At 49.1% G+C, this 23,697-nt stretch overlaps 1 protein-coding gene across 8 annotated transcripts in view; it reads right to left on the reverse strand.

The window, feature by feature from the left end:
- MARCHF2 (membrane associated ring-CH-type finger 2) overlaps nucleotides 1-23,697 on the reverse strand; it is a 35,451-nt gene that overhangs the window by 5,857 nt on the left and 5,897 nt on the right. For 2 of the 8 annotated variants that reach the window (XM_071578173.1, XM_071578175.1), the window contains exons 2-5: nucleotides 20,373-21,066; nucleotides 16,212-16,404; nucleotides 12,520-12,715; nucleotides 315-524 (exon numbers count right to left, since the gene is read on the reverse strand). In XM_071578173.1, the coding sequence (XP_071434274.1) occupies nucleotides 315-524; nucleotides 12,520-12,715; nucleotides 16,212-16,387 (582 nt within the window). In that variant the 5' untranslated portion in view covers nucleotides 16,388-16,404; nucleotides 20,373-21,066. Of the gene's footprint in view, nucleotides 1-314; nucleotides 525-12,519; nucleotides 12,716-16,211; nucleotides 16,457-17,854; nucleotides 17,873-20,372; nucleotides 21,067-23,697 lie in introns of those variants that run through there. The other 6 variants (XM_071578176.1, XM_071578180.1, XM_071578178.1 and 3 more) reach the window with 6 other exon arrangements.

Below are 23,697 nucleotides of genomic sequence, written 5' to 3' on the forward strand. Positions count from 1 at the left end.
GCACCATAGTTGGGCCACTGCCTGACCCAGGCCCAGCCCTTCCCAACCAGCTTCAGCCCCAGCACCAGTCCCATTCGGGCATGTCTGTGCCAGGTACATGGCACCCTGTTTCACCGTTCCCATGCCGGTCTGGAAAGCAGATAATCAGGAAGTGGTTTCTCATTCTCAGCAACAACTTTAGCATCTCCCACGTGAAGACAATTAAACAGTTTTCTCCCACAGGGAGGCAGAACTGGGGGGCTGCATCGCTGTGGTGTGAGCCAGTGCTGCCAGCTCGTTGAAGCAGGAGCAGGGCCCTGGCAGCCAGCACTTACCAGAGTCCAGAGGACGTAGATTGTGAAAAGTGCTATAGTGAGTGCTATGAGCCCAATGGCCTCCAGCCGGCTGTTGAACTGCAGGTGGTCCTGGGCCCCGCGCAGGCACAGCCAGCCGGAGATCGCCGCCAGCGGAGTGATGAACAGGAAACACACCATGTCACAGAACAGGGTCCTCTTCTCATTGCGGGGCCCGGGGTCCTTCAGCCACTGTGGGAAGGACGGGACAAGGGCATTAGTCAGCGCAGGCAGCGCATACAGCAGGGCCGAAACTCTCACTGCATTGGGCAGTCTGGGGGCACCTGGTGCATACCCTTAACTCACAGAAACCTCCAAAATGCAACTACAGAGCAACAAGTCTATGTTTAACAACCATCAAGGGACAGGGAAGAGACAACAGAAGAATGTGTGCAGGGGAAGGCAGTAGTGAATACAGAACCTCCTGGGCACAGGCACAGGCAGGAGGAGGTCATTTCAGTAAAGCTTGGCCTAACAAAGACCTCACAGGTCTTGGACTGAGCTTCAACAGGAACAGATCGAGAACTCCGTACCCAGTATAGGGGCATTGGGAACCAAGGGCACTGAGGTCTGGGGCCAGGTCAAGCCCTAAGGGCAGCAGACACAAATCTAGCTCTTGGATTCCTTTGGGAGAATTGTGGCATTTTAGAATTTCACAGGCAATCTCCAAATGTTTACTTCCTTTAGGAGTCCCAACTTGGTTCTAGTGTGGGTTCACTGGAGATAGTTGACTTCAACAACAGCAATTGTTCTGTTTTCCTGGGATTATGCTATTTTCAGCCTTTCCTTTCCTTTTCTACAATAGCAAGCAGCTGTGGTTCCTACCCATAATAAATTGTTACAGCATTTTTACTGGGATCTGTGTGCGCTGGGCTGGCAGATCCTTCTTTTTTCCCTGCACAAAGATGACTGTCTCCTTCAGGATTTTCTTGGTTTTCTTTCTTTTAAACAAAATTGGGAGAACATTCCTGAAAAAGCACAGTCAGAGCAGGGAATGGACTGTCAGGGCACGGATATGCCAGGCCAGTCAGGCACATCCTGCTGCCTGACTTGGAGGGGGGTCTCCACTTTGGAATAGACAGCTTGGGAAGGGACCCATCTAAGAACTCCACACACAAAGCTCCTTTCCTACAGGGAAAACACCTTTCAAGTAGCAATCCAGAAGGGGTGGTGGCAGGTATGCAAGGAATGAGTGAGACCTCAGCACAGGTAACCTGAGGCCAGGGCTGGCCAGGGAGAGCCACAGAGTGCAGGCCCAGAGGGGAGCAGGGAAGGGGGCACAGGGGAGTGCAGACTGAACTCCGACAGGGACGGTCAGTCAGACAGAGCAGAGAGGTAAGGATGGACTGAGAAGCACAGCCAACTCCTGTGGAAATGGGAAAAACAGGGGGAAATGGCAAACCCAGGCAAGGAACAGGGCTGGTCAGAGCCAAAGCAGCAGCACATTCTGCAGTGCCTGGCACGGGACACTGAGCTGGACCTGAGCAGAGGAGAAGATGCTGCAGTGACAGGAATGAGCCTGGCCTGGAATTGCACCTGGGAGGACTGATAAGCACAGGATGTTAGAGATGTGACCAGAAGCACCTGAATGCTCCTGCAGTAAGAGACAAAAAACTTTCATTGATTTTAAACCCCTCCCAGCCCAACCTGAGGCCTTTTCCTTTCATTCTGTCACTTGTTACCTGGGAGTATAGTCCAACTCCCACCTGGCTCCACCCTCCTGTCAGGGAGTTGTGGAGAGCAAGAAGGTCCCTCCTGAGCCTCCTTTTCTCCAAGTTCAGCCTCCCCAGCTCCCTCAACTGCTCCTGGTGCTCCAGACCCTTCCCCAGCTCCTTTCCCTTCTCTAGACATGCTCCAGCCCCTCAATGTCTTTCTTGCTGTGAGTGGCCAAAATCTGGCCCCAGGATTTGAGGTGGGGCCTCAGCAGGGCACAGCACAGGGGAACAGTTACTGCCCTGGTACTGTTGGCCACACTATTGCTGGTACAAGCCGGGTGCCCTTGGCCACCTGGGCACACCTACCTCATGTTCAGCCACTGTCAAGCAGCACCCCCAGGGCCCTTTCAGAACAGGCAGCACTGTGGTTTGGACAGGAGCTGGGAGAAGGGAGGGAGATCAGCAGGTCCCTGTTTCACGGCTCCACAGAGGAGACTGGCACGATGAGCTGCGTGGGGATGGTAAGGACCACACACACACCTGCTGAGCAGCCCTGGAGGCAGTGAGGGTGGACAGCAGTTCATGGATGCAGAAAAGCTGCTTCTACACATGGCACTTCCTGAGCAGCCCCAGCAGCTGAACCTGGCCATGGGGCAGGTTGTCCCCACTGCGGCCAGAACAGGGTTGCCAGGGACACAGCACTCTGGTGAATGCCAAATCACCCTGACTGGACAAATGTCCCTCTAGCAGCAAGCCCAGAGTACCTCATCCCCTGGAACAGTCAAAGGAGCACTTTTGACCATTTTACAGTAAGAAGCTCAGGGACTGAAGGCAGATAGGTATTTTACTGCACCTTAATTCTATTTATATTCCTTGTGACCTTTGAACGATCTTCCTCCCCAAGATGGAAGCCAAATATGTGAAGGCAGGAAGCAAATTTCCTTTTGTAGTAGTTGATTTGCTTTGCCAATATGCACTGACACAGTAAAAAGAAAAAGAACACAATAAGTCACCCTAGGGGTGCAGGGTTTCTGGCAGAGCAGCAATTAGTGCACACAGGACTTTAAATAAATCTTGCAAATAATCCATAAAGTGGTTGGGCAGATTAAACAAATTTTGTAGGGAAAACTATCAAGTAAACAGGGGAAAGCAACACAAGCAGAACTTGACCTTCTTTTACCACCTTCCATGCTGCAATCAAGTCTAAGACTGAAGGCAACGAGGCAGAGCTGGCTTGCTGCCCACTTGGGCTACAACCTGGATCTCTGTCTACTCTGCTGGAAACAACTTCCCTCAACTTGTGTGACAAGAAGTTATTCTGGGTACAATCATATTTCTTTGTCCTCCAGCATGATCCTGAGGCTTTCCCAGATGGTGAGATCAGCAGGGTTGTGGAAGGGAGCTCATTTCTTGGAGCCATGGCAGGGCTAGGGGATGATGAGAAGCTGACCTTTGGGTGCTACAGTGCCCATGAAGCTTGGGTGAGCCCCAGGTGGTGGGAGGCAGGATGGGGGCAGGCAGAAAAAGGCACTGGGACATCATCAGCTCCTCTGGAAGGCAAAAGCAGAGCTCAAAGCATATCAGAGCAGTCTCCCTGCCAGTCCATCCCAGCACCTGCATGTCTTGGGGCTGGACTGCATTCTGCCCCTTGGAACCAATGGGAATGGACGGACAAGGGACTCTCCCAGCAGCCCTCAGCACTCTGCAGTCTTTCTGGGGAGTTATAAAAGGGTGTTCTGAAAATTAGCTTTCATTGATTTTTACAGCTGACCTACCTTGTGTGGCTCAATGTCCATGGCCATGGGCTATCAGTCCCTGTCTCATAACCACTGTACATGACGCATTCCTGTGCCCTGTGGGACTGGAGGAACCAGCAGTCTCCAGCCAGCACATGCTCAGGTTTCTCTCTCAGCCTTGCAGCTCTGGAGAGCACCAGTCAGGACCAGCATGACCTGCCAGCCTCACCATCTCACCCTGCCACAGAGTTTCCCTGTGCTTCACAGGGTATGATGCAAGCCATGGCAACACACAAGTATTTGGACACATTCCAAAACATCCCATGTCCTTTCTGCCCACCAAACAGTTACCCTGTGGCTGCCCAGGTACCTGTTGATCTTCCTTCTGCTGCTGACCTGGTGCCTGGCTATATGGGTCAGAAAAAAACACCACTGTGACTCAAGTAGCACTATTATCCCTGCCCTTGCCCTGAGAAACACATGGAATCAAAAATACAGCTCCAGATGAGAGACTTTCACATTCCTTCTTGGCCTGCTCCAAGCCTCTTTGCAGGCCACCAGGCTCCATGGGCAGCCCCAGCAGGATGGTCCTGGTTTTTTTTTACCAAGAATGAAAGGATGTTTGCTGACAGAGTACCCAGAGTTCAGGAAGTCAAAATTGAGAAATGCCTCCAGCCCTGCAAGCAGGACAGTTAAATGCTGCAGAGCAAAGTGCCCCTCCTCATCCTTCTTTACCCAGCCACTTGCCATCAATGCTCTGCAAACAAGCCAACCTCCTTGTACGGACATGAGAACCTTCCCGAAGTCCCCAGCCGAGCCCAGCCACTGGGAAGTGCAGGGCTCTGGGCTGACCCAAGGACAGCAGGAGCTGCAGGAATGCTAGAAATGGTGGACAGGAGAGGAATCAACCCAAGCAGCACTGCAGGTCACTGGGACACTTTCCTCCAGAGCAGCAGGTGATTCTGTGGCGGGGATCACCATGGGAAATGCTGAAGCATAACACACACAAACACACGAGATCACCACTGCCAGCAGCTGCACCTCGGAGAAAGCCCATTGGTCTTCTGGATCATCACAGCACAGACATGGCTGGACAAAGTGGAGAAAAGGGATAGGTAAGGAAGACAGTAGTGCCAGTAGGTGCCAAGAGCGCAGGCATGAAGTATGTCCCATTTCAGCCCCAAAGAGGCCATTGCAGTTTGCAGAGCAGTGGCAAGAGGATATCGTGTTGGATCTGAGAAGAGCATCTCCAGACAGCAAACACAAAGAGAGAAAGGAAAAGATTAGAGGACTTGGACTCAGTTGGAACCAAGAGGGATTTATTTTTTCACTAGATCCAAGAGTCAAACAGAGACTTGCACTGAGCAAGGAGAGAGACAGGCTGGGGAAGGACAGAGGAGCTCAGATGAGATAAGGGTGCACTGAGACCAGCAGAAGAGTTCGAGAAAAGCAATGGGAAAAGCCTGTCTGCAAGGAAGATAAGGCTGGAGGAAGGGTGGGGGAGAGCTTACATCACAGCTCAGTTCTCTGAACTGGAGGCAGGGCAACAAGAGCAGCACTGGGCGCTGTGCCCAGAGCCAAAAATTTCTTTCCCTAACAACATAAACAGGAGTAACACCACAACTCCTGCCTGAAAACCTCGCTCTGCATGTGCTGGGGATGTTCCCACAGCACCTCCCACAGCCACAGAGGTCCAGGAGACTCGGGAGACAGAGCAGAAGGATTGCACATGGCAGACCCATGGGAGGTGTCTCCTACTCCAGCACACCCACAGAGCCAAGCAAAAACCTCAGAGAATTTAAAACACATTTTATTGCAGGTGACATTGCATTTGGAAGCTGCACTTTCCTTAAGAGAAAAAAAAATAGCCACTACATAAAATATCCAGTTTAAGTGAACAAAAAGTATTATCTATTACTGAAAAGGAAGCATCTTTAATCAAAATTGCACAATAAACCCAAAGAAAAACAGTAGGAGCAAAAACTGTCAGGCTTCTACACAGCACAGCACCTTTGGAAGGAAGAGCTGTTTTGAGGAGGAAAAGGGACACACAGGGATCACTAAAGCTGCCATTTTTAAATTAAGCTGTTAACACACACATCGATGGAAAACACCAGCATTGGAGATATGGAAGCAGAATTTTTTAGGGATTCTATCACAAGACTTGCTTGCAAGGACAGAAATATGAAAACAAAAGGGGTGGTGGGACTGCTCCAATAGTGACTGATTCATCAAAGAAATCTTCTTTTGGAATTAGTGAGCTGTCTTAAATGAGTTTTGCTTTAGCAAAGGTATTAAACACCTAGAGAAGCATTATGAACAAGTCCTGCATTCACTAGCTTTTACCACCAGGATGTGTTGACTTTCAACATCCCAGCAGTTCCAGCAATGCCAGAGCCTTGGACTTGGCAGCAGTAGTTCATGCCTGCTCTCAGAGCAGAGCCCTGTAACCCCCTCCTCTCAGCCCCTTCCTCTCCCTGGTATTGACACAAAGTGTGGACAGAAATACATCCTTCCTCTGGAATTATGGACTGACCTTTGCTGGGACTAAACAGTAGCTGCTCTGATGCCTGTCTGAGCTGCCAGCCCGGGCCATTTCTGAACAGGCCTGGGCTGCTCAGCACAGACCTGACCACTCCACACCAGAACTGTGCCCAGCCGAGGGACAGTGACAGCCATCCCCACTGAGAAATGCTCAGAGTGGACAAAAGTAACAATAGGTTAAAGCTAAAACACTTTATAAGTGGTTAATGAACTGAAGAGAGAAATGAGAGGGTCACAGCAGAACACCGTGGAAAGGAAATACTTTTACTGGTAATCTGGGAAAGCTAAAACAGGTAGGAGCAGGCTCAGGTGCACCAGTACAGAGTGACCCACATGCCCACCTCCCTCCTTGGGCAGCGGGCTGCAGCCAGGGAGGAGGCCAGGAGCTGTGCAGAAGGGCTTGTGGCTGTGGAAACACAGTCAGTGTCACCCCAGGTAATGCTTTCTGGAAATACACAATGCATCCAACACAGTCCCAAACTGCTCCATCCATGCAGCTCTACCTGAAATCCCAGAGGACAAAGTGCCTTCAGTGGGGAGAGCACTTTGTAAGAGAAAACAGGTTTGTGATGGATTTTGCCACAGACCAAAGAGAAGAGCTTATGTGGAAGGGAGAACACCAAAGATGGGGTGGGGACATACTTTGACTCGTACACAAGCTGCCTGTAACAGCACTTATCCTGGTTCTCCTAGCACCAGGAAGAGGCAGGCTCCTCCAGACAAGCTGACACATCCTAACTTACGTTTCTAAGGAGGCAAGAATTAAACGATCACAAGAGACATTTTCTTCTCTCCATATACTTTAGAACTCTAAACAAAGCTTGGCTGAAACAAATTTAAGGCATGAAACATCAGGGCAAATAAACCTAACCCTGCCTGGAGAAAGAACTGTCTAAGCTGCAACAACCCTTCACGTCCAAAGATATGTGCTCCTCCTTCTGCCATGATCTGGACAGCAAATGTTCCGGGAAGAGGAGCAGTAAACCAGGCATTTTCTGTGCTTGATGTTATTGGAACAAAGAGGAAACTTCTTGCTCCAGGAACGCTATGTGTGCTGTGACTTACTGTTCAAACACTTAATCTAAGTATTGACTGCTGAAGTCTTCCAGGGAACACAAAGTATTTTTCACTTTTTGACCATGTCAGCCATGCTGGCTGGAGTGTCATGGAGTCAGATCACTTCCCTGTAAACATATGGATGCACATTAAACTAACATTCATGTAGGAAAATCAAGTGTTGGAAAACCACCCCTTCCCAAGGCTTGGCAACCTCGTCCTCTGCTGGGGACATGCTCCTCACTCACGAGCCCCAGTGCACAGTCTTCTCGTGCTGGAGACCCTCTCAGAGCCAAGCAGAAGGCACTCTGTCCCCTCTTAGCACAGGCACTGGTGTGGCAGCATCCTGCACCTCTGGCTACAGTCTCTCCACCTAAGGCTTCAGGTCAATTCTCCAGCCACCTGCAGAGGTTCAAAACATGCCCAAAAAGCACTCAGCTCATCAATCTCACAGCCTAACAGTTTACAAAAGCCTTTCATGGTTTTTTTAGCTTTCAATCACTTCTTAGTTAAAAAATAACTGAAACAGGCTGGAGTGCAGCCTATTTCACCCACACCCAGGGGCCAGGCCATGCCTTCCAGAGCTGCCTCTGGGCCCAGAAAAGTCCCCCATTTCTGGTTCAGAGGCCAAGCACACTGGAACTCAACACTGTTACTGTTTTTACATTGAACAAACCACAACACAAATAAATGGCTGCTTAAAGAAAACAAATTACAATTCTATTATGAAATTATTCCATGCTGGACAAGGTTGATGCCTTCCTTCCCAAAAGGAGGCTGCAAAATTAAATTACTGTTAGTGAAGTGCTTGGATGTCATAGCAGTAAGTACTCCAGAGAAGTCTATGGGGAAATTAATAGTTTGGTCTTGGTGAACAGGGACACAAGACCACACAGTGGGATAAGCAAAGTTAGCTAGTGAGCATCTTCCACTCATGCACTGCTCCCAGAAAATACAGCCTGTGATCATGAAGACCACACTGTAACACAGATATACAGGAGGCCTGAAGTAAAAGCTAGGGCAATTTTGGTCATGGTGTTTCCTGACTTCCAAGAACAGGAAGCTTACATAGAAGCATTTCAACTTGACCATGGACCTTCCCCTCAGCCCTCACCAAAACATCTCCACCAGTTCACAGTCAGCCTCAGCCCCTCTCCTTCTGAAGGCTCTTCAAAGGCACATAGACAGAGCCATTTCTTCATGGGGCTGATGGTCCTTCCCAGAGATCAGCTGTGCTGACCAGTGACTGCAGCAGCCACCACGAGCAGCTCCACATCTCCCCAGGGTGGAAACGCAGGATAGGGCCGAGCAAACAGCAAGAGCTGCTTTCTCCTGTGAGGCCCAACACCAGCAGGTAGCATGTCACTGAGTTCTCCTGTGGCCAGCTGACAGCAAAAGAGAAGGAGGATGCTTGGATAGTCTTTCACACCTGGACAGACCCTTTATCAGCTCCACTGCCATAAAGCATGTTCCCACATCATTCCCAGTCCTAGCTGCCCTCCCTTTGTATCCTGGGCTCCTAATTTCTATTTTGACTTCCCAGCTTTACTTGGTGAGCAGCACATTTTTATCAGCACACTCACCATGAGCATCACTTCCCCTGAAGTTTCAAAACACTCCCTACCCCTGCCCACAACCAAGGGGCAGAGAACTTCCCAGATAACGTGGCTGAGGGAACCACCACGACATTTTTAAATGACTAAGCAGTGTCTTTCCCCAGCCCTCTTCTCAGAAACAGATGAACAGCTTGGGGATGACACTTCCCAAAAGTATTTGGTGAAGATCTGCAGCTCATTCTGGGGAGATGAGATTGCACCAGACTGCAGGCAGGGTTAATGAAAGTGCCAGCCAGCTGGCCAAGGGGTTATCAGCTCCTTCTGAAGGGCGCTGCACTAAGGGCAGAGCCTCTCCTGCCAGTAGGCACTTCCCAAAGCAGTCACGCTCTGCTGAGTGACCTCCAAGTGAACAAAGTCCCACAGACCTCCTGGGGCGAAGCAAACTCACTGTCACTGCCTTTGACCAGCACAGATTGCAGTGGTGCAGGAGGTCAGGGTGGCTGTAATAACTTGCAAGGAAAATGAGAAACTGAACTCCGGGATGTTTTCCCCACACTCCAGGAAAGGATCAGAGGTTTTATAGCATGGTGGAAGTAACACAACAAAACCAGGTGATCCTTCCAGCCAAGTGAGCCATTTTGCCCTAACAGGAGCCCTCCAGTCATGGCACGCCAGGCACACAGTGCATGTGCTGATCAGGGGAATGGTGCTGTACAGGACCAGGCACACCTGCAGCCACAGCACACACTGCTCAGCACAGCTGGTACCAGACACACAGCACTCCAGCACACGGTGGGAAGCACTGCTGGTCCCTAGGAAAGTGCAAGAGCAGGCTGCTACCATAGGATGTACTAAGCAAGGCTATAGGTTTCTTTTCAAGCCAGGGAAAACATTACTGCCACTGAACTGCTGACAAGGGAACTGCTCTGGGGCTGTACAGTGATGGTGAGCTGCACGTCAGGCTCTGCTCTGTGGCAGGGATCACTCTCACTGGCTTCCTGGCCACTTTTCATTAGAGGCTCACCAGCCTCCAAGCTCACAAGGCACTAATGGCACTTTAGGCAGACACCACAACATGGTAGATCATCCCCTTCACTGTACTCACAAACAGTCCCCAAATACCAGAACAAACCACTCACATCCCAAAGCCTTTGCCAGCTGGCAGTAATGGCTCCAGGGGTCTATTCCTCTCTGAAAACACAGAGGCAGCTCTCCTGTGTATGAGTCATTAAATGCTGCCCATCCATCACCAATCAGCACTCACAGATACCTTGCTGGTTCCCATAACCCTGCAGGCTTCAGTCCACAGAGGCTTTTCAAAAATTTCAATGGTGATTAAAATTTGATTGTCATGGGCTGCTCACTCATCCAGCCTGGAGTACAGACTAGTCAGTGAACAGAGGACTCATGACTTTCCTGTCTCAATCTACCAGCAAGTTCCCCATACCTGCTGGAGGCAGACACCAATGTCAAAGGAGAAACTCCTTGAATACACACTGGCCTCTGAGCTTGCATTCAAGTGTGCAGTTTTTTAATCCTATACTTGTTACCAGGTGCTACAGCATCTGTGAATGATGGCTAAAGGCACTCCCACGTGCTTTTTCTGGGCAGGAATACTTTAGCAGCTCTCAAGCTAAAACATCTGAGACTTGCACTCACAACTTGGCCTGCATAAGCCCTAGCAAGCTCACTGTCCCTGGGTTTGCCTCCAGCATGTCCTCAAAGCCAAGATACAGCCCTTCCCAACTGTTTTAAAACAGTGTTTTGCAATGTCTGAAACCATTTGAGAGATACTGATCAAAGAGCCATTTTATATGTTTCAGCAGCTAAGAGAGAAGCAGTAAGACCCTGACAGCTGTAACCACCAAGGTAATGCTCTTACAAATCACTTTGCTGAATGCATGGCTTGGGTTAGCACTGTAGGCTGAAACCTTCTCCTGCCTGGGGCTGTCAAGCCAATGACAGTCAGCTGTAAGTTTAACAATCATTAAAACTTAATACAATTTTGCAAGCTGAAGCTTGAATGCTTCACCAGTTGGTTGGCTCTTTTCCCCTCAAAGGCTCACTGGGAAGAGATGGGAGTCTGAGAAGGAGAGCTGGGAAGGAGGAGGGGACAGGTATTGTTTCCAGAGGGGGGTGGGAAGAGAAAGGAGGTAACACCCAGAATATGAATGGAAACAGAGATCTGAAAAGCAGCTTAGAATTCCAGTTGTGACTCAGTTTTGATCTAACTGATGGAGCAAAGGGAAGGTGAGAGTGGACAAGAGCAATCAACACTACAAAGCTGAATTAACCCCTGCCTCACCACACACACTCTGGTGACAGGTACCAACAAACCTTCACCAGCTGACAGGTAACAGGAGCCTGTTGTTAAGAATCAGCACCCAGACCTCCCACTCCTCCCATTCCTGACAGCTGCAGGACTGGGGGGCTCCCAAAATTATTCAGTGTAAGTGCCCAGCTGTAGACTGATGCACAGTGTGCTGAAGGAACACCCAAGCCAAGCCACCAGCACACTGACACAGGGAGAGCCTGCCTGCAGTCCCACAGGCACTGAATGGGAACTGAACAGGGTACAAGGGCTGCAGGACCTTGCTTTGATCTTCCAGGCTGGACTTCAGGTGCCAGCAACGCCCTTCTACATGGTCCTGCAGTAGGGTCTGGAACAGCAGCCATACCAACAGCATCTGCTCACCTGCCAACACAGCTCACACCACTTCAGACAGATTAAACCACCTTCTGAAACAAACCCTTGCAGCCTTTTGTACATCAACTCTCTGGTTTACTTATTCCTCTTTGGGGATGTACACTTGAACTCTGAGGTCAGATGATAGGCTGGCCCAAGCTGCCTTTGTTCCCCACATGCAAAGGCCTTCACTACAGGCAGCTGCACTTTGGGGGTCAAAGGAAGACTGAAAGGTGAGCACACCTGAACAGGGGAATGAAGGCAGCCTTGTGATAAAAATACCAACCCAACCTACCAGCCAGAGCCTGGATTGGACATTCCAGCTCTGGGATGCTGATGGACCCATCAGGATCCTGTTCCTACTATGATCAGTGCAAAGAGGAACACAAGGGCCGGCAGAGCCAAGAGGAGCACAGAGCAGCAGGAAGGATCAAAGCCCAAAGGCTTTGAAGCACACATCAATATTAGTCAAGGGAAGTCAAGTATTTATGAAAATACCAGCAATCACATCTCACTTTTCAGAATGTGACAATGAAGGTAGATGCAAGAGAGCTGCACTACTGCAACACCAGGAGATAAGATTGAAACTAGCAGGAAAAAAAGAATATTTATGAGAGCTTTGTATTTCAGTCAGTCATGTGTTGACGTCTGTGTTTTGGTGCTCAAGCATTAAAGCACAGCCACAAGTGCCTGTTGCAGCCCTGCACGCTGCTGCTGGCAGGTGGCATGTGGGAAGGGCATAGGCAAGAGCTGCCCCAAACATCACTGTTGCACGTTTGCAACTACATCACTTGGTCTGATAAGAGACTTGATCTCTCCAAATAGATTCTTCATTGTGAGTGCTAAAGTACTGTGAGAAGCAGGAGCCAGCAAGGACTACAAGGACAGCAGGGCAGTCACTCATTTTCTCTCAAACGATACGGAAATAAAAGTGAAGCAGCAAGAAAGTGGTACCTCTGTCAAAGGTCTTGGTCTTCTCTCTACAACAAATTCTGTGTGGCAGAGCTCACAGTAACTTGTGTTGGAGGAGGATAACCACTTTTCCAGGCAGCTCTTGTGCACGGTGCCCAGTGTTCCTGTGCAGTCACATGGGGAAAGCAGTCCCTCCCCATTTCCACCTTCATGACAGATTCGACAGATGGGACCATCACTAAAGAGGCAGAACAAGAGACAAACAGAATGAAATCACGGTCAGAGCAGGCAGAATGACACAGCCACAGCGTCTGGTCCCACCAAGCCCCAGAAAGGCACATGCACAGCAGGAAGCATGTGGCAGGTCATGGCAGGACCCTGCCACAGCAAGAAACCAGTGTCAGGGGAGCATGGAGGTACCCAGGACATTTTAGGTCAGTAAAATCAGGAAGCCCTGCTGATGAGCACCACAACATCCAAGAGAAGCTGGTACAGAAGCAACTGCAGCACACGTGTCCCACAGTCTCCAGCTCCACTCACAGTGAGCAGGGGCTGACAACAGACCCAACACCAAGCCTGAAGCACTGACACAAATCCAGAGGATGTACAAGGGCCACAGCGTGCCCCAGCCACCTGCAGCCACTCAAGAGGCTGGCAACCAGAGTCACATTTATCAGATCACCTACCCACTCTTGGCTCATCTCTGCTCTGCACCCTGAGCTGAGCAGGAAGTGTGTAAGGAACAGCACTGTCTAAAGACACAACTACACTGACCCTGGAAGCTCAGCTCTCCAAGGACACAACATATTTCACAACAAGCAGTCACCAAACTAAGCTCTCAGCATACTGCCTGGCATCACATGGGCACCTATCCACAGATCACCACCCACTCTGCACACTCGGCCTCTCACTGGCTGCAGAAATGCCTCGGTGCTTCAGCAACAACCTCTTCTCACCTCTCCTTGGCCACAAGTTTCAACTACAGAATCAAGTATCTTTGATCTGCTCTCCTGAGAACTCATAGAACCAGAGATGCATATCAAGGGAAGTAACAAACATTCAGACAATCGCAGTGTTCCCCGGGGGGGAGGCCTGCCCTGCTCACCGCACTTGAATCACCCATCTGTTCCCAAGATGTGTCTCACACCTTCAGCTGGCACCACTGACTGTGAACGATTAGTGCCATGCCTTCCACTAGACCACGTTGCTTGAAGCCCCAGGCAACAAGGCCCGGAACACCTGCAGGGATGGGGCATTTCAGCTGGCACCCCAAGCACTGGTTTCTTAGCAGCCTTGTGCCACATATGCCAGCCCTGTGATGAGGATGTTTTGGGCTCCCTGGGAAGCCTCAAATGGCCCTAGATACCGAAGTCTGCTGTTCTCAGCAGTTCAGTACATCTCCTCACCCATCACTGAGATCATTTGGGAAGAAAATGCTGGGCAGCAGAGGCCCAGGGCAGGGTCACCTTCCCTGGACCATGGAAACCAGGCACTCACTGGTATCTCACTTCCCATTTTCCAACCAGCCATTTTTTCACACAACTATTCTCTTACATCCATAGCTGCCTAGACTTGGGCATGGGAGGAAGGATGAGAATGGAACACTTCTCTTACTTCTTGAAATCCAGGTGAGCGATATCAGCTGTCACCTTTTTCTATGTATTGCTGACAGAACAAAAGCTACACTGAACTAATCTCACAGTTCACTCTCCACTACTATTTTGACTTCAAAAAACCCCATTTGACTGCAGAAGTTTGTGGGATTGCTACACAACAGTAAGAGCAAGCACTTAACAACCTTCAAAAGCAGCAAGCAGGTCCACTTCCATTAGTCTGCACAGCAAGCAAGAATGAGACATGGAAGCACAGATCAAGGAAAAGGAGCACACTGGGGGAAAAGGTTGGTGAGACATGAAGGAAAGAGAAGAGCCAGCAAGGAAGTGCATGTCATCTCACTAAGGGAGAAGCAAGACTCCTCTCTCCTTCCACAGGACATCACCACTTTTAATTCAATGTTTAGCAGGTTTCATCCCAAGTGGACCTTTAGTCATATTTAGAGCTGTGAAGCAATGTACACCCGAGGCACTATCCCCTTCTCTCTGCAAACATCTCTGGTGAACCACCAACCTGTGTTCTCTCCTCCTTTTCACATGCCTTTTATTTAGGGGACTTCCTCAGCCAGGACAATTCCTGCAACAGGAGTCTGGGAACGTGGTGGAAACTCCATCCTCAGAGATCCTGGGAACTGCATCTGAAAAGGCTCTGAGGAGTCTTTCTCTGAAAGGAGCCAGGACCAAACATCCCAAGGACTTGCCTTCCAATTTGAATTATTTGATGATTCTGTAACATTTATTGCCATAAAGTGCTGAACCAGTAGAGCCCACACACAGAGCCTTAGTGACGGGGACAGACAACCCCTCCAAGCCTCCAGTGCTCTCATGCAACTGTTATTTCCTAAGAAAAGCATCTGTAAGATATTTCATCCGTTCTCTTCCTGTTTGAGAAGTTTCATATTTCCATGGTATTATTATAACCTTGGCTACCAAGAAACAATTCAGAACGAAAAAATTTGCTGACAGTGCATGAAAAAAACTCTTATCAGACTTCATTTTCCTTCCTTCCTATGCGGAGGGGGTGGGGGCCCCGTCACACTCTCACACGATACATTCAGACAATTTTCCAGCAGGCTGTAGAGACCATGGCACTAATTCAACATTCTAGGGCAGTCACACTGCTCCTGGCTTCGCTGTGCTTAAGTGTTTGTGACAAGGAAGAGACCCACCACCACCAAAAGCAGTGAACTGGTCTCCATGCAGATACATCAGGAATCCTGTCAGCATTTTTTAACATGTGTTTCCAGGTAGTTTTCCCATACAATTATTACACCTTCACAAGTTCTAAGGGGTTAAACAACTTCTTGCACAGTCTGTCTGCTGCCAGAGAGCAAGCCCAGGTCCCCTCGCATTCTCGTTGACCTGCTTCAGGTTTGTTGGATGCAGCAATTACATTTGTCTCCACTCCCATCACTCTCATTCAGCTTCCCTGTATCCTTCCCCCACCACTTTCACACCTCATCAACGTCTGGCCAAATTCATTGAAAAAATAACAGCTGTTCAGACAGGATTTCTGAACAAGAAATGAGACAGCCCTCACTAGTTGGACTGGACAATACTGCCAAGTGTCCTCTGCTCTGGAAGCTGCTCAAAATACATGATTAGAAGTCACATCAGGAGGCAACTTAGCCAGTGAAGCTGCCTCGTGTCTGCTCTATCAATAGCTGGACACTGCAGTTCCTGGAACACAAACACTCTCCCCTCGCTGGGGCTGTAGATCAACACCACGCCTTTACTCCGTGGACTTTCCTGGAACTGGGGCTGTGCTCCACTTCAAGCCTTTCAATAATCTCCGTGAACAACACACTGCCCCGTGAGCACGGCACCACCTCCCCTGCTGCCCTGAGACAAGCTGGCAGTGGCACACAGCAAGAGGCCACCTGGGCCACCTCAACCCAGAGCAGCCACAGGGCTGGGGCTTCAGTGAACGTGAGTCCTGGTCCACTAGAACTGTGTGAGCTCTGCAGAGAGCACAGGCCTGGGAAGCATCCGGCTCACAAGGATTCAAACTCGGTATTAGCCCCCCGACAAACTCATAGAACAAGACTTTGTTGCCTCCCTCTATCCCTAGAGCCACCAGAAAAGGGGAAGAGCCCAGCACTGTGGCGGCAGCAGCCTCACCTCTGGGCGCCCAGCGCCTTGATGACGGTGGAGAGGAGCCGGCCATCCTTGGCGGTGACCTGGGTGATGTACTGCGGGCGGCCGATGTCCGAGTCCTCCACCGACTTGGAGAGGGCAGCGCTTCCCGGGCAGTCACAGAGGGAGCCGGGGAGGTGGCAGCAGTCGCCCGTCGTCATGGCAGCTCCGGGCCCCTCTGTTGTAGGAAGATGCTGAAATGAATTCCAAAACCAGCACTGGACAAACACCTTAAAAAACGCAGAGACTCAGGTGAAGTTTTAAAAAGCAGTGTTTCTGGTTCTGTTACCCTGCTTGGTTTCAGTCTGTGCTTAGTTCTGTTATCCTGTCTGTGCTGGGCTGATGACCACCACACCCTGTCCATTGTATCCCCCGAGCTGTGCCTAATTCTATCACACCCTGCCAGTCTTCTTTGTGTTCCCTGGAGCCCTTTTGTTCTGTTGATGGGCCAGCTATTAAGCAGTGCTCATCCCACCCAGGTGCTCAGGTGAAGGCTCCTTGGCCCTTCTCCCCTGTTCTTGTTATCCCTCGTGGCTGGGGAGGGGGGGTCGGCCAGGGCCCCAGCCAGCCCTGCCCCTGTCCCAGTCCCATTGGTTAATGGACCCTGGACCCTGCCCCCTCCTCGGTTTTCACCGAGTCTGGACAGACCTGGGGACCGCCCCCAGGACTGGACATTACCTCGTGATGTTTTGAATAAAACAGATTATCCTCTGCCTTGCAACTGCCTGGAACTCTTGTCTCCCTCCGTTCTCTGCCCCCATGGAACAAAGGGGATAGCAGGGAAACCCTTCTCCCTTTCCCTCCACGCCGCACAGAAGAGACCCTTTTCCTTAAAACCTATACTCTGTCCCAGGACCGGCACCGGGGAGACCTGCGGGAAGGGCACCGCAGCCAGAGCCCAGCACCACCACCCTGCTCCAGCCCCGCTCGGGCTGGCAGCACCCCAGGGCCACAACAGCCACGGGGTTTGTGGATCTTCTGTCCCTTTTAATAGGCTTTGTGAGGCTGCCTTACCATAATACTAAGGCTCCAAATGTTCTACTTACATAACTTACCATCAGAATTGCAAATTTATCTTTCTGAGAGAATTCCTGGCACCCACCCTTTAACCTGATGAAGCCTATCAAACCGAATGTGCCAACACTGAGACAGGGAAGGCAATCAGAAATCCCATGGGCCTGTGCTGTTCTGGATAGCGCTGTCCTGAAAACAGATTCATGCTCTCCGGAAACGCAGCAAAGTTTCACCCGAACGTGGCACCTGAACCGGGTTGGTTGGCTCGGCTCAGGGAGGCCCTTCTCAGCTGCATTCAGGAGCTTTCTGAGCACCTGAAAGTCTGTCCAAGCAAAAAGGGCTTCCCCACCCCATCTTTGATTTTTCATTATTTTATTTCTTTAGAGAAATGCACACGTTTCCATTTTCACATCCCCTGTGGAACGTCCCAACAGTGAACATGTGGGTCTGAACCTCCCAAAGGCATCAAAAGTGCTCCCCTGGTTCCCTGGGAAGGGCAGCAGACCAGCTCGCCTCCTTTCCCTTTCAACTGTTCAGAGCAATCACAACTTTTACAAGAGCCACATGTAAACAGCAAAGCACACCAGCATATTTTCGGCACTTGTGCTATTTACCCAGAAAAGAGAACACATGGAGCAAACAGCAAATGCAAGAATCAGGGAGAAGAGGCAGAGAAAAGCTCAACACAGCAAACCAGGAGTAGGCTGTGATGATCCTCATGTGGACAGGAGAGCTCTCTGTCTTTGAGGGAAGGCAGCAGCTCCCCAAGCTGCCAGCAACAGCAGAGTTCCTCTCTGGCAGGGGGCATCTCATCCCCGAAGACAGGAATGCTCTGCAGATTCAGAAAAATCCCATTTTCGCCAATTGCCTTTAGCCTGGTCCCTGAGAGGCAGCTGTGCAGAAATAAAGGGCTGGGGTTACAGTGAGTCACAAAGCTGAACACAAGCCAACAACATCATATTGCTGGTAAAACCAAAATCTCTGTGTCTGTAAACAGGACTGCCTTATGTAAGGCACGCACAGCAATCCCTGTGCGCCAGCACTGCTGGGATCAGGGCTGGAATGCTGTCTCATCCTGGTGGCTGGATTTCAAGAAAGAAAGAAATCCACAAAAGAAGTTCAAATGAAAGTAATGAAAAGGATAAAAGGTCTGTGGGGCAAAAAAACCTGAAATAAAATAACTCCAACCCCAAAGAAGAACTATGAAAAGAAAGGTTTGTTAAATTTAGGGGGGGTGTGGAGCAATCTGCAATCTGGTCTCCTGGAGGTAGAAGCAGACAAACAAACCTTCACCATCCCATCCAAAGAAAGGGTTTTTTGTTTTGAGATGTCTGTGCACAACAGGAGTCAAACATTCCCATGAAACTACAGTTTTGTCAGGTTTAACGAAGACAAAATGAAACTAGCTAAAGAAAGTAAGGGCTTGGTCCTGGTTGGAGGCTTGGCCACACTACAGAAGAAAACAAAAAGCCAGTACAAGAAAGTGATCCTTGAAGCCCTGAAAACACTGATTACGATAAGCACAAGTGTTTCTTTGTGTCTTGGAAATCAAGGAACTCTCACACAACCAAGGGCTTCATTTGTCAGGATGGCTTCCTTCATGTACACATCTTCAAGATGGAGAGAGCCCTTCTTGGCACCAGATGCCAACTCTGGTAACATCCCCTCATTTTACAGAATATTTCCTAATTTCTAGTAGAAGACTTTCTAATGTCTTTATTAAAGCTGCTCCTGATAACTTGTTGTTTTCTGTAATAACAACAGATAAGGAATCTGTAATCCCTGAAGGGACCTGTAATTCCTTCTCTACACCTGAGCTGGCATAAATTTAAGCTCATGGGCAGGCCAATCCCCATACAAACAAACATGAATCTTTTCATCAACTTAAAAATTAACTTCACAGACTCAGCCTCTCTCTCCACCTGTGCAAAGAGCACACAGGGTTAGAGCCACTTTTCTTATTGCTCTTCTCTTTAAATAAAAGGCTGCAAACTCTCCAGCTTCAAGGAGCAAAAACTAAGATGACAAATGCTATTGGAATGACTCAAGTCAGCTGTTCTACAAGTTAAAGAGTTCTTTCAATTTTAACAATCTCTTACTGACTCAGGCACGAGAAGATAAACGCTTTTAATAAAAATGTTTGTTCCATTTGTTTGGCCAAAACACTGTTTATTTTTAAGTCCAGAGGAAAAAGGCCCATTTTGCATACTGAAATAAAACTGCCCTCACTGCCTGTGTCCTGTATTTATACTGAGGCTCTCTGTGCTCCACATGTGACAACAGACACAGGCAGCCCTGCTCAGGCTGGAAGGGAACACGCAGGTTTCTGTTACGAGTCATTTGGCACTTCCTTGCTGGGGTCCATCCCAGGGTAGAACCTGAAGTCACTGCTCTAATATCTGACTCATGTCATTCAGCAAACACAAAGGACAAGCAGCAAGATTTTCACAGATACAGTTAGTGAAGAAGCAACTGAAATCCAAAGATAACATCTGCAGCAAACTCGGGTTCCAGTTCCATACCCAGTGGAACATGAACCACAGTGTACAGCCCAGTCAGCCCCTTTCCCAGCTCCCTGAAGGATCAGCTCATCAACACACAGCCTTCTCTCACCACTGTCAACAGCTCATCCAATCCAAACCCAATGTTCACAGAATCATTCAAGTTGGAAAAGCCATCTAAGATAACCAAGTCCAGCTGTCCCCTCCAGCACTGCCAAGGTCACCACTAAACCATGTCCCCAAATGCCACATCCACACATCTTTTAAATCCCTCAAGAGATGGCAACTTCACCACTGCCCTGGGCAGCCTGTGCCAGTGCCTGACCACCCTTTCTATGAAAACATTTTTTCAACTGAAACCTTCCCAGCACAACTTGAGGCCATTTCTTCTCATCCTGTCACTTGTTAACTGGGAGAAGTGACTGATCCCCACATGGCTGCACCCTCCTTTCAGGGAGTTTTAGACAGCAAGAAGGTCCCCCCAGGCCTCCTTTTTTGAACACCACAGCTGCCTCAGCCACTCCTCATTAGACTTGTGCTCCACACCCTTCCCCAGCTCCATTTACAGCAGAAATGCCAAAATCCCAGAGAGAGAAACAAGACCCAAACAGCTGGGGTTTGAAACACATACTGTTTTTTTCTAAGCATCTGTGATTTCTGAGCCCATTCTTTGGGGACACATTTCTTGTTCACATTAAAAAAAGCTTCTTCAAAACACAAGGTTTATTATCAGTGTCTCCTCTGCTGCCACAGTTAGACATGATCAAATAAATCAGAAGTCTCTTCTCAGCAACATTGCATATCCTCAGCTTCTGAGCAGACCCAGGATATATAAAGGGCTAAGTTTGTAAATATGACTCAAACTGAAGAAAAACAAACCCTGTTTGTGGAAAGTTGGCTCAGAAGAATGAGCTCTGCACTAGGACTCCAAAACTCAAACACGTGCAGCAAAATGAGGCAGTTCCTCGAAGCGCAGCTCGGGCTCCATCGCTGCTCCCAGGAGGGACCGGGGTGCTGGTGGGTATCCTGCTCCGGGGCTTGTGTGAAACACGCCAGCAAGATACTCCCTCTCCTCAGGCATTGCAACAACCCAGGTAATCCAGTTTGTATCATCCAAAGGGCAACAGCGGGGGCAAAAGTCCCTCAAAAGACTGCAGAGATCAGGTGGACCAGTGCCCGCCATCCAGGAGACGTGCCCAACAGGATCAAGCTGGAGTCAAGGAGCTAAAGGGTCCCCCAGCTCTGTTCTCCATGTTTAGACTTTGCAGATGGACACAACAGTTATTTCTCCCAGCCAGGGAAACCATGGCAGGTCAGATGAACACCTGGATCAAAGCCACAATGGGAAAAGCACAGTCAAGGTGAGAAAGACAACAGGAAAGGCTACAGTCAATTGATTGCAGTAACAGGGACTGTCAGGTGCAGGTTGTGCCTCCACTGTGCTGCTTGTAGCCTGTCCACTAATAAATATCCCAACCAGCCTAAACCCCTGGAGCAATTCTGAGGCTTTGACTAGATCCAGAGCAAAACTGGAACTAGAACCAGCTCCACCTTCTTCGGGTGCAGTGCATACACATCAGCTACTGAGCAGAGTGGCTTCCCTGGACATCACCAAGAAGAAACACTAAGTCTGTTCCTGAACAACCCATTTCCCTGATTACAGTAACCAAGACCTGGCACCTCACCAACAGTGCCACCAGGGATAACCAGGTTGTGTCGCCAACATAACCCACCCACCTGTATGCAAGGACTTTTTTTTTTAATTTAGCAAGTAACCCACTGACTGATTGCAGATCAGATCTCCAACTGCTGCTCACATGAGCCAGTGTTTGATCCTGGGTGCAAGGCCATACAGTTTGCTTTCCAAAGCCCTTTTAGCTAATTTGGGCACACAGACACTGAGTTTTCTAATCATACGATCCTGCAAACGTCACCAGTGAACCAAAGGTTTTCAGTTGCTAAAGGGCTTTTCCAAGCATCAATGCTTTCCTTTTAACCACAAAAATTGCATTTCCCAAGCCCTGGACCCTACAACCATCTGAACACAACATGAGGGAGACACATACAAAGAATTGTTTCCTTCACACATCTAAGCACCTGTTCCCACACACCCTGTCTCATCCAGCTAATGCACATCTTTCCACAGCTCAGGTTCAATCCCAGGTGTGCAGCCCAGTCCTGCCTTCTGCAGGTGTCTGCAGTACCTGGGTGACTGGCAGGGAACCACCTCCTACACATCTGGCCTCCAGACTCTCACACCCACAGTGATCACACACCTGAGACATTGTCACCAGAGATACACATGGGTGGGATGCAATGAGTGGTCTGAAGTGCTCCCTGCTACTGTTAGATGGCTATCAAAGTGGATTAATCTAAAAAAAAAAAACAAACAAACCCAACTACAAAACTCTCAAGAACTGGTGCCAAATTGCTGCAGGGCTTTGTTTTCAGTTTTGTTTGTTTAAACATACTCTCTTGCTGAGAGTTGAAAACCACAGCATTATTTTCTTCTTTATTAAAAGTATGTGATTTTATGTATCAGCTGACTCCTCAAATTTACCCTGAAGGTCTGCTATGGAACACCTTAAAACTACCAAGAAAGCCAGCACAGGATCTGCCCATGCTTGAGCCATTAGCAACTCATCCATCACCCAGGCCTTGGGAAGAAACCTTGTCAGTCCTGTGCTCAGAATTCACCTGAACACACCAGTCCTAAAGTCAGGGTGCAAGGAGCTCTGTTCAGTGAGAAAAGTGACATGGTATTTCATAGCATATATCCCAACACTCAAAGTAAGATCTGATGCCACACAACAGCTTTTAAGACGTTTTACAATTTGGTAAATAACACACAGGAAAGTATTTCACTCCCCAGCAGCTTCTCAATTTCCTGCTGTGCCTGCAGCAGTTGATTGGCCATTGCAGCTGAAGGAGATACTGTAAAACCTTCAGCCTTGCACCTCAGACAGTGCCAGCAGAGCAATGCTGTGGATCAGCCAGCCAGGGGACAGCCCTGATCCTGGGCTCAAAATGAAACAAAACCCAAAAAGCAAACAAACAAAATAATGAAGGGACAACATTCTGGGAGCTTGTGAACCTTCTGAAAAAGCTTCACATCAGGAACCTTCTCCTACACCTTTAACAGCAAAAGCTGGTGGCTGAGCAAGGTGAAGCACCACTGCATCCACAGAGGCTCACCTGCCTCATCCTGGGGCTGTCTACAATGCTCATAACAGGCTCCAAGTCTAATCCTGTAACACCCAGGAGGATGCCAGAGGCTTCGAGGATGCAGCCTATTAGGACTCCTGTATTTGTCTCATTTGTACATGACCACGGCCAGGGACTTTGCTTGGCTGTCCCTCTGCTATTCCAAAGACACAGCTCAGCAGCAGCCAATGGTAACACCAACCTTCACTCACTGGCTGCTGCTTCAGACACACAACCACAACTTTTCTATACCACACCACTATTTAGACATATTCTGGAAGCTCTCTGAAATCTTGATGATGATGATGATATTTATTAGATGGCAAATGGGTTTGTTTTCCAGACACAGATGAAGAGACAGTCTTCCATTTTTTTCCAGAGAGACACACTGCCAGGATCTGACTGCTATTCCCCAGTGGTAAAAAAATACTGCAGCTAGTCATGGTGATCAGTAACTTGTTTTCCAAAGCCTGCATCCACACACACCCCTCCTCTCCAAAACTCTCAGCATATTGGATCAACGTCTGCAGTAGCTTCACTTCATTTCCACTTCTTGCAGCCCTGGAAAACTGTGGGCTGGCAAAGGTTCAGCAGGAGGGAACCCTAATTTACAAACAACACCAAAGGGATGGGTCTTATGTGGACACAGCAGGGCTCCCACCACCTGAGTTCGGGGGACCTACCATGCTGAACTGTTCACTCCATTGTTTTTCAACCAGATTTTCTTCTAGAAGATTATTGCCTCATATATA

Source organism: Pithys albifrons, chromosome 27, assembly GCF_047495875.1.
Source record: "Pithys albifrons albifrons isolate INPA30051 chromosome 27, PitAlb_v1, whole genome shotgun sequence".
NCBI lineage: Eukaryota > Metazoa > Chordata > Aves > Passeriformes > Thamnophilidae > Pithys > Pithys albifrons.